This window comes from Rana temporaria, chromosome 4, assembly GCF_905171775.1.
Source record: "Rana temporaria chromosome 4, aRanTem1.1, whole genome shotgun sequence".
In the NCBI taxonomy this organism is placed as follows: domain Eukaryota; kingdom Metazoa; phylum Chordata; class Amphibia; order Anura; family Ranidae; genus Rana; species Rana temporaria.
The window spans coordinates 201,855,040-201,872,253 of NC_053492.1; the positions used below are offsets into that span (position 1 = coordinate 201,855,040).

The following is a 17,214-nucleotide window of genomic DNA, read 5'->3' on the forward strand; positions in this document are numbered from 1 at the left end:
GAGAGAAAAAGGAGAGAGAGAGAGAAAGGGAGAGAGAGAGAAAGTGGAGAGAGAAAATGAGAGACAGAGAGAGAGAGAGAGAGTGGGGAAAGGGAGAGAGGGAAGGAAAGAGGGGGAGAGAGAGGGGGGGGGAGAGAGGAAGGAAGGTAGGAAGAGAGAGAGGGGCAGGGAGGGTTGAGGGGAGAGATAGGCATACAGAGAGAGAGGGAGAAGGAGAGAGAGAAAGAGAGGAAAGAGAAAGAATGGGAGATTGACAGAGAGGGGGAGAGGGAGAGAGAGAGGGAGAGAGAAAGTGAGAGAGGGAGGAAGAGTTAGGAGTGACAGAGAACGAGGAGAGAGAGATAATAGAGGGGGAGAGGAGAGAGAGAAGGAGGAAGGGAGAGAGAGAAAGACAGAGAGGGAGACAGTGAGAGAGAAGAAGGGGTAAAGAGAGAGACAGAGGGGTGGAGAGAGAGAAGAGAGACAGGGGGGAGAAAGGGGGACAGAGAGAGCGAGAGACAGAGAGGGGAGAGGGAGAGACAGAGAGAAGGGGAGACAGACAGAGAGAGATAAGACAGACAGAGGGGGAGAGAGAGACAAAGGGGGAGATAGGGAGGGGGAGAGAAAGAGAGAGAGAGAGAGAGAGAGGGTTTAAAACGGTGAAAATAAAGGGAGAAGGGAATGAAAGGTGGGAGAGTAAGAGTGGAAGAGAGAGAAAAAGGGTAAAGTGAAAAAGACAAATAGAGGGAGAGAGAAGGGTGGAGGGGAAGAGAAGGTTAAAAAGGGGGAGAAAAGTGTGAGAGAGAGAAAAAATAGAGAAGAGAGAAAGGGAAAGGAGAGAAAGGGGGGAGAGAAAGAGAAAGGAAAAGGTAGTGAGAGGTGGGGAACACAGAAGAGAGGAAGGAAGAAGGGAAGAGGAAGAGAAAGTGGAGAGGCAAGGAGATAAAGATGGGGGGGGGGGCTCTGGTCCTCTCACCAATGCTTTCTGAATATCATAGTAGAGTATACAACTAGTACCATATGAGTACAAGTAGTAGTATACTATAAGCCCCACTGTACACCAACAGTGAGTCTTCGCACAGTATACTATAAATCATAGTACACCATCAGTGAGTCCTCGCACAGTATACTATAAATCATAGTACACCATCAGTGAGTCCTCGCACAGTATACAAGTAGTAGTATACTATAAATCATGGGTCGCACAGTATACAAGAACTATAAGTCCCTGAGTGAGTCCCCGCACAGTATACAAGAACTATAAGTCCCTGAGCGAGTCCCTGAGTGAGTCCCTGAGTGAGTCCTCGCACAGTATACAAGAACTATAAGTCCCTGAGCGAGTCCCTGAGTGAGTCCCTGAGTGAGTCCTCGCACAGTATACAAGAACTATAAGTCCCTGAGCGAGTCCCTGAGTGAGTCCCTGAGTGAGTCCTCGCACAGTATACAAGAACTATAAGTCCCTGAGCGAGTCCCTGAGTGAGTCCCTGAGTGAGTCCCTGAGTGAGTCCTCGCACAGTATACAAGAACTATAAGTCCCTGAGCGAGTCCCTGAGTGAGTCCCTGAGTGAGTCCTCGCACAGTATACAAGAACTATAAGTCCCTGAGCGAGTCCCTGAGTGAGTCCCTGAGTGAGTCCCTGAGTGAGTCCTCGCACAGTATACAAGAACTATAAGTCCCTGAGTGAGTCCTCGCAGAGTTGTAAAGCCTTCCATGCCCTCGGTCCTCTCTGATGAAGCTCTTCCCCAGGAATAAAGTCCCATAACGAGAAAGCCAGCCTAGAGGATTCCGACCATCAGTAGAGTCCCAGGCAGAAGATGCCAGAAGGAGAGGAGAATGGTCCGGTAATTAGACAATTCAGGGGAGAAATATGGGTCTGAGAACCCCAGACTAGACTGCTCCCCCTGTTTTCCACAATGTATGTTGAAACATCTCTGCTTTGTGTTTCCCTTTTATTTTAATGAAGAAAGCAGATTTTGGAAAGTGCCAGGGAGAGGTTAACCCCTGAGGTTCCTGGTGCAGACTGCTCAGGAGGGATAGGGAGGACATTGGGGCACCCTGATTTATCCCAGTCCCTCCCATTCTGATCAGTAAACAAAGAAAGAGTTCCAAGCAGCGAACCTCCTATCTGTAAGGTGACGTCACCGCCATGGCTTTATAAAATGAATGGGGTGTTGATATGAGTGTTACAGAAGCAAAGGAACGAGGAGGAGGAGGAGGAGGGATCCAAAGTCATTCTCAGCTCTTGTGCTAGCTGAATTGTTATTGCTCCAACACTTGAGGATCTGAGGATACGCCGAACGACTGAGTCCTAGAGTCAGGATGCACTTCTGTCATATCGTTGGATGTGGACTTGTACTGGCTGTACTGTGTCTAAGGACAGAGGCTAAACCTGTATCCCAGGCACATCAGAAGGTAAGTGGGCACCTGGAGTGTCTCAACTTATTGCTACTTTCTTGGAGTTCACAGTGTGTTCAGTCACTCTTTCCGCTGTAGTCATCAGAGAACTTTCCCACACTTTGTGCCAGTCCCCAGCCTGGGATCAATAAGGTTTCCTGTCCTGGGGACACAGGGAGGCGGATGTGTGTCTGGGAATGAACAGGTGACAGGTGGATGCACTCTCCAATCACTACTATAGATAGATAGACAAACTGACAGATCATCAATGGATAGAGAAATATACTGACAGATAATCAATGAATGAATGACGGTTAGACTGACAGATAATGGTTGAATGGATAGACAGACAGACAGATAGGTAGGTAGCTAATAGTTATAGATAAATACATATAGTATACACGATGCAAGATGGACAGATAGAATGAAGAATATTAACAATTTTGCCTTAGACATGGAGCAAGTGGAGGCTAATTTACTAAAAGCGGAGACAAGAGTGCAAAATCTGATAGCCAATCAGCTTCTAACTTCAACTTGTTCAATTAATCTTCAACAATAAAACCTGGAAGCTGATTGGTTTCTATGCAGAGCTGCACCAGATGTTGCGCTCTCCAGTTTTAGTAAATCAACCCCAGTGGATGCCTGAGATTCTACCTGGAATGCTACCATTGTAGGCTGGCAATGCACAGTCATCTCATTTTACCTGGATAACGTTGGCAGAGCATTTGAACTCTATTTACTGGCTGCAGATGTTCTCCTGCATGCTGGTAGATATCACTTTGATGTTCTGTAATAGGCAAACATACCTGTAATTGACAACTACTACCCCACTTTCCCCATCACTGCCCGATTCTAATGATTGAATACTTTAATAAAGCTAGTTTTTGTATCATCAGATTAAAGGTGTATACAGGGTTTGGGGAGACCCTATTGCCTCTTATAGTGTTCTGTTCGGAATTGCCCTCATTACCATCTCCTGTACTGCTGTGTCACACATGAGATTTCCCCATAGAAGTGTGTAGGGATGCTTGGGACACACAAAGCATGTGGACAGCTTGTATGGGTCAGGTAGAGCCAAGAACTTTTTGCAAGGGAGGTTCAGAAGAGGACATCGCAGAGTTTAGAAGCTTGGAAGCTTGGGGGGAACAAAAAAAAAATGCAAAGTTTTTTTGGTAGTTTTCCTTTAGACAAGATGGTCTGTTATCATTGAGAATGCCCAGGATTTTTGGAAAGGGTACGCCCTATAGTTTAAGGATTAGAGTACCAAAGTACTCTCAGAGAAGGAATCCTTCCCCTGTCTGCGGAGAAAAGGGAAGGAACCTTAACCAAGAGTAGAGAATTTAGGAGGAAAGGGAAGGATCCTAAGTGTAGGATCTATATATATATATATGTGTGTATGTGTGTGTGTGTGTGTGTGTGTGTGTGTGTGTGTGTTTGTGTATGTATGTATGTATGTATATATGTATATATATATATATATATATATATATATATATATATATATATATATATATATATATATATATATATATGTGTGTGTGTGTGTGTGTGTGTATATATATATATATATATATATATATATATATATATACAAACCTTTAGGACTGATAGTGACCAGCTGTGTGTGTTTATAAATGTTTACTACCCCTAGTATGACGAACAATGCTCCAATTGAACTTATCACTTGCAGATATGACAAGTGGCCTAAGGACAAATTGTATATTGCAGATGGAACCCAGCGATAAGTAAACTCTGCATTTTATATATTAGAATATCCAAAGTTGATGGTACATTCAGATAAATACACTGTATTGTAAGTATAGCGCAGACAATTACATATTGTACATTCAGCCCCTGCGGAGCTTACAATCTAAGGTCCCCACCTCACATTTACTTACACCTTCTAGGACAGGTGCCAGTAAACCCACCAGCATGCTTAAAGGAGTGTGGGGGGAAACCCACACAAGCACTGTGCAAACTCCATGCAGATATAGTGTACTAATCATAGCATAGGGTATGTATAGCAGGATTTAAACATAGTAACTGACTACCAACATGTTCTTCACTGTGACTGTAGAGTATCACAGAGGTGACCAGAAAGAAGCTTAGAGGTGACTGGTGGACCACCCATTTAGACCTCTAGAATTATTTGGCCCAGGCAACATATTAGAGTTCTCATGGAGATTCCAGGTGTCTGGCTGGGTACCAGAGGATGCGCTTATGGAGAATTGGGAGTTCATAAAAGCAGATGGTTGAAAAAATGTTATCATTGTGTAACAACATAGGCTATCCCTTGGGAACTGATCTTTTTAAGTGGAAAAACTGAGACAGATCCTTAACAAATCCATTGTCCTAAAAGAAGTTGGCTGTATGTAGATAGATCATCATGCTAGGGTTACCCTGAAATCAGTATATCCTGTATCCTAAATCATAGTCTATGCATCTAAAATACAATACAAGTAAACCAGATTCACCATAAGCAATGCATTTAATAAAGTTATTGGTATAGGTATAAATAAAGAGAGGGGATGGGAGAAAGGCAAGAGATATAAATGATATTTCCTTAACGAGCTTCCCAAATTAGTTTAGCAGGTGGCTGTCTGACATTATATTTAAATCATAGGGCACTCTGTAGCGCAGATGCAGCATGCAAGTGCCAGGCAGATAAATAGCTAGAGCCCAAGGCATTAACTTTTCCTTGTCCTTCATGATAATAATTCCTTTGCTTAAATTAAACCACTGGGAGTGTAAACTCTTAAGGTGCTGTGCTGTGCCAGCTGTCACTCCGCACTTACACCATAGACAAGGTAGTGCTGTCAATACAAGCTTCTGCTGTATAAAACGAAATGTATTGCTGAAAACTGCTACTGTCAGTGGATGAATGAGTAAGTCACCCAATTATCACCGCAGTCACGTTGATAGATTGTTCTGAGCAACTGTGACCCTGACTTACAATATATCTCAATGGCAAACTATCACTGCGAGTAGAAATTGGGACTTGGCGCTGCCCCAAAACTCGTATCCTTCTTTTATCAGGTTTGTTATGTAATTCTATGTTAGAAATGGGAAAGAGCAAGATATATAATCAGAGGTTGTTCCCGTTATTTTATTCTGTATGCGGCAGAAGTGAGACACCAAGATAGGGAGTGTATCAGGATCGGGGACTTTAGTAGGGAGGTCTACTGTCAGGATCGGGGACTTCGGTATAGTGAGGTCTGATATCAGGATCGGGGACTTTAGGTGGGAGGTCTAGTATCAGGATCAGGGACTTTAGTAGGGAGGTCTGATATCAGGATCGGGGACTTTGGGAGGTCTAGTATCAGGATCAGGGACTTTAGTAGGGAGGTCTAGTATCAGGATCAGGGACTTTAGATGGGAGGTCTACTGTCAGGATCGGGGACTTCGGTATAGTGAGGTCTGATATCAGGATCAGGGACTTTAGTAGGGAGGTCTACTGTCAGGATCGGGGACTTCGGTATAGTGAGGTCTGTGCAGGATCGGGGACTTTAGTAGGGAGGTCTACTGTCAGGATCGGGGACTTCGGTATAGTGAGGTCTGATATCAGGATCGGGGACTTTAGTAGGGAGGTCTACTGTCAGGATCGGGGACTTCGGTATAGTAAGGTCTGGTATCAGGATCGGGGACTTTAGTAGGGAGGTCTACTGTCAGGATCGGGGACTTCGGTATAGTGAGGTCTGATATCAGGATCGGGGACTTTAGGTGGGAGGTCTAGTATCAGGATCAGGGACTTTAGTAGGGAGGTTTGATATCAGGATCGGGGACTTTAGATGGGAGGTCTAGTATCAGGATCAGGGACTTTAGATGGGAGGTCTAGTATCAGGATCAGGGACTTTAGATGGGAGGTCTAGTATCAGGATCAGGGACTTTAGATGGGAGGTCTAGTATCAGGATCAGGGACTTTAGATGGGAGGTCTAGTATCAGGATCAGGGACTTTAGTAGGGAGGTCTGGTATCAGGATCGGGGACTTTAGATGGGAGGTCTGATATCAGGATCAGGGACTTTAGTAGGGAGGTCTGGTATCAGGATCGGGGACTTTAGTAGGGAGGTCTGATATCAGGATCAGGGACTTTAGTAGGGAGGTCTACTGTCGGGATCGGGGACTTCGGTATAGTGAGGTCTGATATCAGGATCGGGGACTTTAGATGGGAGGTCTAGAATCAGGATTAGGGACTTTAGTAGGGAGGTCTGGTATCAGGATCAGGGACTTCAGTATAGGGAGATCTAGTATCAGGGTCAGGAACTTTAGTGGAAGAATCTATAGTATCAGGGTCAGGGATTTTAGTGTGTGTGTGTGTGGGGGGGGGGGGGTCTATAGTATCAGGGTCAGGGACTTTAGTGGGGGGGGGGTCTAGAGTATCAAGGTAATCGACTTTAGTAGTGAGGTCTAGTATCAGAATCAGGAACTTTAGTGGTGAGATCTAGTATCAGGATAAGTGACTTTAGTAGGGAGGTCTACTGTCAGGATTAGAGACTTCAGTATAGGGAGGTCTAGTATCAGGGTCAGGAACTTTAGTGGAAGAATCTATAGTATCAGGGTAAGGGATTTTAGTGTGTGTGTGGGGGGGGGGGGGTCTATAGGGTCAGGGACTTTAGTGAGGGGATCTATAGTATCAAGGTCAGGAACTTTAAAGAGGTCTAGTATCCGAATCATGGACTTTAGTGGGGAGATCTAGTACCAGGATAAGGGACATTAGTAGGGAGGTCTAGTATTAGGATCGGGGACTTCAGTGGGGAGATCTGGTATCAGGAACAGGAACTTTAGTAGAGAGGTCTACTGTAGTATCAGGATCAGGGACTTTGGCGGGGAGGTTTCCTATTAGGATCAGGGACTTTATCATGGAGATCGAGAACCAGGGACTTTAGTGAGGGGATCTATAGTATCAGGATCAGGGACTTTAGTGGGGAGATCTAGTATCAGAATAAGGGGACATTAGTAGGGAGGTCTAGTGTTAGGATCGGGACTTTAGTGGGGAGATCTGGTATCAGGAACAGGAACTTTAATAGAGAGGTCTACAGTAGTATCAGGATCAGGGACTTTAGTAGGGAGATCTAGTATCAGGATCTGGGACTTTAGTGGGTAGATATATAGTATCAGGATCAGAGACTTTAGTGGGTAGATAAATAGTATCAGGATCAGGGACTTTAACAAGGGGATCCAATATCAGAATCAGGATTTTTAGTCTGGAGATCTAGTATCAGGATCAGGGATTTTATTAGGGAGATCTAGAATCCAGATCAGGGACTTTAGTCTGGAGATCTAGTATCAGGATCAGGGATTTTATTAGGGAGATCTAGAATCAGGATCAGGGACTTTAGTGGGGAGATCTAGTATCAGGATCAGGGACTTTAACAAGGGGATCCAATATCAGAATCAGGATTTTTAGTCTGGAGATCTAGTATCAGGATCAGGGATTTTATTAGGGAGATCTAGAATCAGGATCAGGGATTTTATTAGGGAGATCTAGAATCAGGATCAGGGACTTTAGTGGGGAGATCTAGAATCAGGATCAGGGACTTTAGTGGGGAGATCTAGTATCAGGATCAGGGACTTTAGTGGGGAGATCTAGTATCAGGATCAGGGATTTTATTATGGAGATCTAGAATCAGGGTCGGGGACTTTAGTGGGGAGATCTAGTATCAGGATCAGGGACTTTAGTGGGGAGATCTAGTATCAGGATCAGGGACTTTAGTGGGGAGATCTAGAATCAGGATCAGGGACTTTAGTGGTGAGATCTAGAATCAGGATCAGGGACTTTAGTGGGGAGATCTAGTATCAGGATCAAGGACTTTAGTGGGGAGATCTAGTATCAGGATCAGGGACTTTAGTGGGGAGATCTAGTATCAGGATCAGGGACTTTAGTGGGGAGATCTAGTATCAGGATCAGGGACTTTAGTGGGGAGATCTAGAATCAGGATCAGGGACTTTAGTGGTGAGATCTAGAATCAGGATCAGGGACTTTAGTGGGGAGATCTAGTATCAGGATCAAGGACTTTAGTGGGGAGATCTAGTATCAGGATCAGGGACTTTAGTGGGGAGATCTAGTATCAGGATCAGGGACTTTAGTGGGGAGATCTAGTGTCAGGATCAGGGACTTTAGTAGGAAAATGCAGACATTGAAGTCAGCAAAACACATGACAACTAGTAAGAACAATTGATTTGTGTTGACGTGCTGCTGGGCTGTCAGGCGTGTGCCTACCTTTCCTATATGGTAAATAGAGCACGTATATCATTGTCAGGTAACTAGGTGAAGAAACACATGATCTCATAGAGTGACAGCTTTCAGCTCAGAGTCCACCACCTAGTCAGCAAACTGGGACTTGTGGCAGTCCAGAAATAAAACTTTTTATTGCTCTCTATCCCCCTATTTATAAGCAGTGGGTGTGAACAGGTTATGTTGTTCTCTATTTGATACTAGAAAGCAGGCGATGACTTCTCAAGGGCAATTGGCCCTTTATCAAGTTATCTCTTAGTTAACCAATTTAGATATCACAGATTAGCAATGGAAAGTCTATTCCAAGTCCGGAGCTCTCGGGGACTGCATGGAATTGAAGGTGAAATGTAGTCTTGCCTTCCCTGTAGCCCACAACACAGTCCCAAACCAGGCGTGCATCCCAATCAGGCTCCATTCATGTATTCTGGCTTCTGCACCAGGGCTCAGACTATCCATTCACATTTCTTTTAGTTTTGGGATCAGTCTTCCATTGGCTTCAGAGGTGACTGCACCTCAGTTCCAACATTCCTCCCCATTCTAATGCCAATATTAGATGGTATCGTTCGCCTTCTTAGCTTTTTCATGGCTGGGGTGTATTGGGGACTCTGGTGGCTGGCAACGTATTGATGCCGTCACACCTATAGGTAATTCATAGCAATAATTCCAAAGGTCCACCAATTTCTCATTCGGATGAACTGACTCTTATGGGATTTTTGCAGGTGTTCTTACCTTTCTTACTTATACATGTCAATATCCAAGCAATTTATAGCACTTCAAAGCAACTTGGAAGCAGTTTGGAGCCTTCTTTTTATCAGACACTCAGAGGCAAGCAAGTGCAGCTTAGAAGCAGCCCGAAACGTTTTAGGGACCACTAAGAAGCAAGTACATGCAGATCATAGACAGTTTGATGCATTTTTAGGGACCACTAAGAAGAAGAAAGTAAATTTAGATCAGAAGCATTTTGAAGCATTTTTAGGGACCACTAAGAAGCAAGTAAATGCCGATCAGAAGCAGCTTGAAGCATGGCAAGTCAAAGCAACCTACAAGCACCTGAAACGCTCTGGCTCCTGCACGGGAGCTCTACAGGGATGTGTATTGTAAATTGACAACAGAATACTGTACATGACATTTATCCTGAGCTAGTCGCACATCTCATTGCTTAGTTCCTTCCAGGCCACATTACGTTAGTAGATTTTAGGTTGCCATAGACGATCTTAGTTATTTCTAGGGTAGGATAGCATGATACTATGTCATCCTTACCCATGCTAGCCCATCATCTGACTTATTTAAACATATAAGTAGCTCATTGTCCATTTTTTTTAAACGAATAATCTTGAACCTTTTTCCTGTTTGATTCCTCATATCTCCGATCCCTTGCATCTCTGATTCCTTCTGATTCCTTGTATCTCTGATTCCTTGTATCTCTGATTCCTTCTGATTCCTTGTATCTCTGATTCCTTCTGATTCCTTGTATCTCTAATTGATTCCTTGCATCCCTGATTCCTTGTATCTCTGATTCCTTCTCCTTGTATCTCTAATTGATCCCTTGCATCTCTGATTCCTTGTATCGGATCCCTTCTTATTCCTTGTATCTCTAATTGATTCCTTGCATCCCTGAATCCTTGCACCTCTGATTCCTTGTATCCGATCCCTTCTTATTCCTTGTATCTCTAATTGATTCCTTGCATCTCTGATTCCTTACATCTCCGATTCCGTGTAACTCCATTTCCATGCATCTCTGATTCATTGCATCTCTGATTCCTCCTATGCCTAATTGATTCCTTGCATCTCTGATTCCTCCTATGCCTAATTGATTCCTTGCATCTCTGATTCCTTACATCTCCGATTCCGTGTAACTCCATTTCCATGCATCTCTGATTCATTGCATCTCTGATTCCTCCTATGCCTAATTGATTCCTTGCATCTCTGATTCCTCCTATGCCTAATTGATTCCTTGCATCTCTGATTCCTTGTATTTCTGATTCCTTGTATCTCTGATACCTTGCATCTCTGATTCCTAATTGATTCCTTGCATCTGATTCCTAGTATTTTTGATTCCTCGTATCCCTAGTTGATTCCTTGCATCTCTGATTCCTTGTATCCCTAATTGATTCCTTGTATCTCTGATTCCTTGTATTTCTGATACCTTGCATCTCGGATTCCCCCTATGTCTAATTGATTCCTTGCATCTGATTCCTTGTATTTCTGATTCCTCGTATCCCTAATTGATTCCTTGCATCCCTGATTCCTTGCATCTCTGTTTCCTTGCATCTCTGATTCCTTGTATCTCTTGATTCCTTGCATCTCTGATTCCTCGTATCCCTAATTGATTCCTTCCATCTGATTCCTTGCATCTCTGATTCCTCGTATCCCTAATTGATTCCTTGTATCTCTGTTTCCTTGCATCTCTGATTCCTTGCATCTCTGATTCCTTGTATTTCTGATTCCTTGTATCTCTGATTCCTTGCATCTCTGATTCCTTGTATCTAATGGATTCCCTTTTTCTTGCAGTCACTGCGTGCATTGCTGGGAGAGGAATTAGCTGAATATTTAGTTTCTGGAGAAAGGGGAGAACGAAGCATTGACCCCAAAACTCGTGCTCGTCTTTTGAGGGACATTCGTGCTGATACCCGCTCACGGGCAGCTTGGACCAGACTACTCAACGAACACCCCAATTCCCGCAAATTTAAGGGCATCAACAAGAAAGGCATATCCAAGGGCTGCTTTGGTCTAAAGTTGGACCGCATTGGAGCCATGAGTGGTTTAGGGTGCTAGAAGCTGGAGCGCCATCTTGTGGTGGTTAGTAAGAACTACTATATTGTTTTTTTCTTTCTTTTTTTCTGCATGCTCTAATAGATATATTACACATGTAATACTCGAGTATTTCTTCTCCACTACTCACTACAACACAGTAGCATCAATATTATTCTTGTGCACATTATAACTTCCAAATAGCGTTATGTATCTTTTCTGTATATGTTGTTAATAAAAGGTAGTTGTTCATGTGCACGCCAGTACTATGTGTGTGCAATGCTGAACTGTATACCATGTAAAATTGCACTATACAAAACGTAACTAAGTCGGGCCTGGGGCAAGATCAACACCATTATAGTGTAGACTGTAGAAAGCACTTGTAGTGCCATTGCTGACTAATCAGCAATTAATTAAACAATGGTATTTGCAGATCCTGTTAAACATGGGAGTAAATTAAAAATATCTGATAAATGTAAATCATTTGTCCATAGAAAGCTGATGTTTTAGTTTTGGGTTGATTATGGGAAGGCTTAGTCCCGCAGTAGTCCAAATCACCATAAAGTCAGCGACAGGGTGAATATTTTTATATTCACCTTGTCCCTGACTTAATCGTCCTTTATCTTCCTTATTGTTTCAAAAGAGTCAAAGGTTCCATAGAACAGCCAACACTGACGCGTTTCAGTCTAAAAAGACCTTACTGATAGTTTTTCCCGCAGTAGCTTCTTATACCTTGATAAGACCCCAGGGTGCAGATTCCCAGCCGGTCTGGGCATATGTAGCCCTTAGGCCCCATACACACGATAGAATCCATCCGCAAATAAATCCCAGCAAATGGGTTTCTGCAGATAGATCCTATGGTGTGTACACGCCAGCGGATCTGTTTCCGCGGAGAAATCTCCTCTGGGATGGATTCCAGCAGATCGGATATTTGCTGACATGCACAACAAATCCATCTGCTGGAATCCATCCCAACAGATGGATCCGCTCGTCTGTACAGACTCACCGGATCCATCCGTCCAAAGGGATTCCCCGCACGCGTCGTAATGATTTGACGCATGCGTGGAATTCCTTATATGACAGCGTCGCGCCCGTCGCCGCGTCATAATCGCGGCGACGGCGCGACACGTCATCGCCAGAGGATTTCCGCGCGGATTTCAATGCGATGGTGTGTACACTCCATCGCATAGAAATCTGCGGAAATCTTTGAGAGGATTTATCCGTGGAAACGGTCCGCTGGACCGTATCCGCGGATAAATTCTCTCGTGTGTATGGGGCCTTACTCTCAGTCTTTGGTACTTTAAAGCTTAACTTCAGGCAAACATCCCAATACACAGATACATTACATATAAATTAGCTGTTTTACCAGCTAAAGGATTTGTATTTCTGTCCTTTCAGTCCTGAGATTTAAACAGCTCTGCCACACAGTACAGCCCTTTCTGGCAGGGCAGGAGACCTAATTTTTTCTCTGCTGCAGTCCAGTAACAATTACAAGTCTCCTCCCCTCCCCCAGCCAAAGGACAAGCAGAAGACCGATGAGCTCATTTGTCTGTCACTCTGCTCTCCCCTCCTTTCAGCATTGAAACACAACTAATTGAATTCTTTGCTACTTCACCCTCCCCCAGTCTGAACTTTACTGTACAAGGACTGCAAAAGGCCAATACCAAGTCAAATCCAGGTCCTTACACTGCTTGCATTTACATTGCTGCTGTATTTGTGTCTTTATTGTCTGCCTGGAGTTCAGTTAAGTGGTATTAAACCCTTATATTTCAGCTTACCAATAATGTAATGGCTGCATCAGTTTTCTTTGTTAGGCGTTGTTTCTTTTATTTTCACCTGGTGATTCAGTCAGTAAGTCTGTTATTTTTCAACAGAAAAAGAGCTCCTGCATATGTAGCAGTTACAGGGATGAGACAAACCAGGGGTTTGACAGGGGTGCTTACAATGATCATCTTTGATTTATTTATGTAAATCCCTTATTCCAAGGATAAAAAAAAAAGCTGTTTGCTGAACCTGCTTATAAAGTATTAGCTGTAGTTTGGCTTTAATTTGTTAGTGTATTTAAATCTGCTAGTGCATCTAACACCCCCTCCCCCAGATTGGCAATGCTGCTGTCCAATAGTGCCTTATGTGCTCCTTCATCCAAAGTGGGGGCACTCTAATACAGGAGGTGTGTTACTAGCCAGATCACCAAGTGAAAACAGAGAGAAAAAAGCCTAAAATTATGAAAACTAATGCAGCCCCCACATCTAATGATTAGTAAGCTGCCATATATTACATTTTTTTAAAGTTAGGTTTAAAGTGGTTCTAAAGGCAGAAGTTATTTTTTTACCTTAAAAGAGAAGAATATGTTTTTTTCCCCCAGAATCATACTTACCTAGGTGGATGTAGCATCAGTCCGATGCTGCATCTGTCCCCGTCGCCTCTGTACTGAGAACCGAGCCATCGAACATTGCCAATAATTCGGTTCTCACAGCTCCCCGAGCAGAGAGCTGATGACTGTCAATCAGCAGCTCTCCGCTCTGCCCCAATCCCCCCCCCCCCCGCGCTCACTGGAGCACTGAGCTGTGAAGGGGTGAAAGCGGTTGTCTCAGGCTCCCAGCGGCTCGCTAAGACTTTATTGTCATGATGACGTGGTGCCTGGACTGAGTCCTGTGACGTCAGCAGAGAGCGGACTTCAGATGGCTCTGTACTGAAAACGAGTCACAGGAGTGCAAAACAAATTGCACTCCTGTGACCCAGAGGAGAAGCCCAGCCTAACAATCTCAGGCTGGACTTCTCCTTTAATGCATTCTATGCTTTAGGATAAAAAAAACCTTCAGTGTGCAGCAGCCCCCCTCATACTTACCTGAGCCCCATCTCGACCCAGTGATGTTGCACGAGAGCCCTGGCTGTCCAGGCTCTCCTTCCTGATTGGCTGAGACCCAGCAGCAGGAGCCAATGGCGTCAGTGAGGCAATAAGGGGAGAGAGAAGGGTTGGGGCTGATCTGCGGCTCCCTCTCTGAATGGACACACAGAGTAGCGGCTCGGCTCGGGTGCCCCCATAGCAAACTGCTTGCTGTGGGGGCACTTGGCAGAGGGGAGGGGCCAGAAGCGCCGGCATGGAACCCCAAAAGAGGAGGATCTAGGCTGCTCTATGAAAAACCACTGCACAGAGCGGGTATGACATGCTTGTTATTTTTAAACAAAAAAAAACAAGACTTTAATATCATTTTAATACTGATTTAATCATCAATATAATGTAGACTGAAATATATGCAGAATTATCTCCACTGTGTGTCTGAAGGAGGATGTAAAAAAACAGGGTTGGTAAAAAGGGGAGAACTGAGGAGGTCTGTACCAACTGTACAGCTAAAACTCGGGCTATAGGTACAGGGTTTGCTTGCAGCCTGTGGGAGGAATACAGTGACAACTCGAGGAAAATGAATGATTTGAGGCCAGAGCTGTGCTTCCCAGGCTTCTGGCAGTGAAAATCCTGGGGCTGTGTTATTAATAACTAGGATCATAATTCCATCTGTATTTTCCATGTGCTGTTACAAGCCTTGAAGTGCTGCATGAGAGAAGTCAGAAACCTGGCTTGCCTTGCACTAATAACAATACTAATCCAAAGTCTTTTCTCTTCCAGGCTCCCAGCACTGACAACGGTTTTCTGATCACTGGTCATTATCCTGTCTTAGTGTAGACACCCAGCTGAGAATCTTACGTTTCCAGAAGCCAAAGATTCCGCATTGGGGGGACGGGCCGGTACGATGGGACATAGGACCTGCTGTTACCACTTGTCTGTCTTCGTTTTGTTCCCAGCACACAAGAGCCATACGTGTGCGTTCTGTGTACATATCTGTAACGAGGGCTGCCTAGATGTTTACATATCAGTGTTCAGACACATGCTTCACCTTTTAGGTGGCCAAGCAGACTTTCACTCATGTTCTTCACATGTAGGGTGACTAGGCTCTGTATGTGCAAAAAAAAAAAACATTCCTAAATCATGGTCTGTTGATGTCTCAGCCGCATGGAAATCCTCCCCAGGTTACAGTTACATCATCACATACCTGTCTCTAAACTGAGATTTAACCATTGACAGCTCAATGTAGTCTTTAGAAAGAAGTGTTTGAGCTACTGTAATGAGGCAACACATTGTGGTTTACCAACTGGCCATGTCTATATTAATGACCAGCCTCTTCCAGAGAGGTCAGTTTTGCTTATCCAGCTATACAAAAAAGAAGGCCATAGTACTTTTCTGGGAGAATGGTCGGTCTTGAAACTTTAGTGGCTGCTTAATGATTTTGAAACATGTCTGTTAGTTTAATGTCAGTTTTACCCTGGTCTTGTGGCCAAGTAAATAAGCTCCAATGTTCTAAATGATATGCACGCAATGTTTTTTTTTTTTTTGTGTTTTTATTTTTAGCTTTGTTACAGAGCTGCAAATTATTATAGTAAAACAGGGAATTACTGTATGTAGAATGACTTGCAGCTGTGGAAATGTAATTCATAGGGGTTCCAGCCAACATGATGCACTAACATTACATGTGCACTTGCACAAATGGTCTAGTAAGGAAGTAATGTGAATTTAGACAATAGCCCTAGGTCATCCCAGCTCATGCTGGACTAATAAAAGTATACTAATAAAGTGTATACAATTATGTAACGTTTCAGAACTCATAAGATCCTGCCACTGCCCAGAGATAACTATCTGGTATAGGTAACTACATAGTCAGATTTGGACAAAAATCAATCTGTATGCAAAGGGTTTGAGTGAAGCTGTCTCAGACACACTAGACCGAATAGGCAAAGCACACATGAAGTCTGTATTCACTCCATGATTTACATTGGGAAGCCCACAAGCTTTGTCAGAGAGACCCAATCCAGCAGTGCAAGGATTATGTCTCCTGGGGTACTTGTATACATGGTGCGGGAGGGGAGGGGGGGTCTGACAGAGCTATATGTAAAGTCTCACCTTGCATCATTGTATTTATGTTGTAAAGCTATTTATATTGTTTATAAAGAGATATTTATAAAGAACTTTTATTTATGTAATTAAATGAACGGGGTCAAACATTGTAACATTTTGTCCTAAATAGTTGAAACGTTTTAAGATAAAAGAAACAAAGTGAAGAAAACTTCATTCCATGTACATCTGTAATCTGTCTTTATTTCTCGGTTCTGAGACATTTTACTGCTTAGTTACTTATTTTATTACTGAAGCTCAGCATCATTTTGGAAACAGAGATACAGGACTGCACATCACACATACATTGATTTGCCAGCTATACATTAGCAGGCCTGAGTCAATGAGTTCAAGAGGAGATATAGTTTAGACCAGTGGTCTCCAAACTGTGGCCCGTGCTTGCTTATATCCGGCTCTTGGGGCACTATTCCTCCCACTGAGATTAACAATGGGGCATCATTTCTGCCACTTACACCGACAGTGGGGCACTATTCCAAACACTGACACCAATGATCGGGCACCATTCCTCCTACTGACAGCAATGATGAGGCACTATTCCTAACACTGAGGCCTTGTACAGACGAGCGAACATGTCCGATAAAAACGGTCCGCGGACCGTTTTCATCGGACATGTCCGCTCGGAGATTTTGGTCTGACGTGTGTACACACCATCAGACCAAAATCCCCGTGGACAGAGAATGCAGTGACGTATACGACACCGACGTTCTCTGACGCATGCGTCAAATCATTTCGACGCATGCGGGGGATTTCGGGCCGCTGGTTATACGTCATAACCAGCGGACATGTCCGATGAGTCATACTGACCATCAGACATGTCCGACGGACAGCTTTCCAGCGGACAAGTTTCTTAGCATGCTAAGAAACTTTTGTCCGCTGGAAACCTGTCCGCT

General features: G+C 43.9%; 1 protein-coding gene across 1 annotated transcript; it reads left to right on the forward strand.

Annotated features, from left to right (window-relative positions):
• Positions 1–2,150: 2,150 nt before the first annotated feature.
• NPPC (natriuretic peptide C) lies at positions 2,151–16,489 on the forward strand. Its single transcript, XM_040349696.1, has 3 exons — positions 2,151–2,391; positions 11,119–11,406; positions 14,984–16,489. Exons 1-2 carry the CDS (start codon positions 2,299–2,301, stop codon positions 11,380–11,382), a joined length of 357 nt encoding a protein of 118 aa, XP_040205630.1. The 5' UTR covers positions 2,151–2,298; the 3' UTR covers positions 11,383–11,406; positions 14,984–16,489.
• The last annotated feature ends 725 nt before the right edge of the window (positions 16,490–17,214 follow it).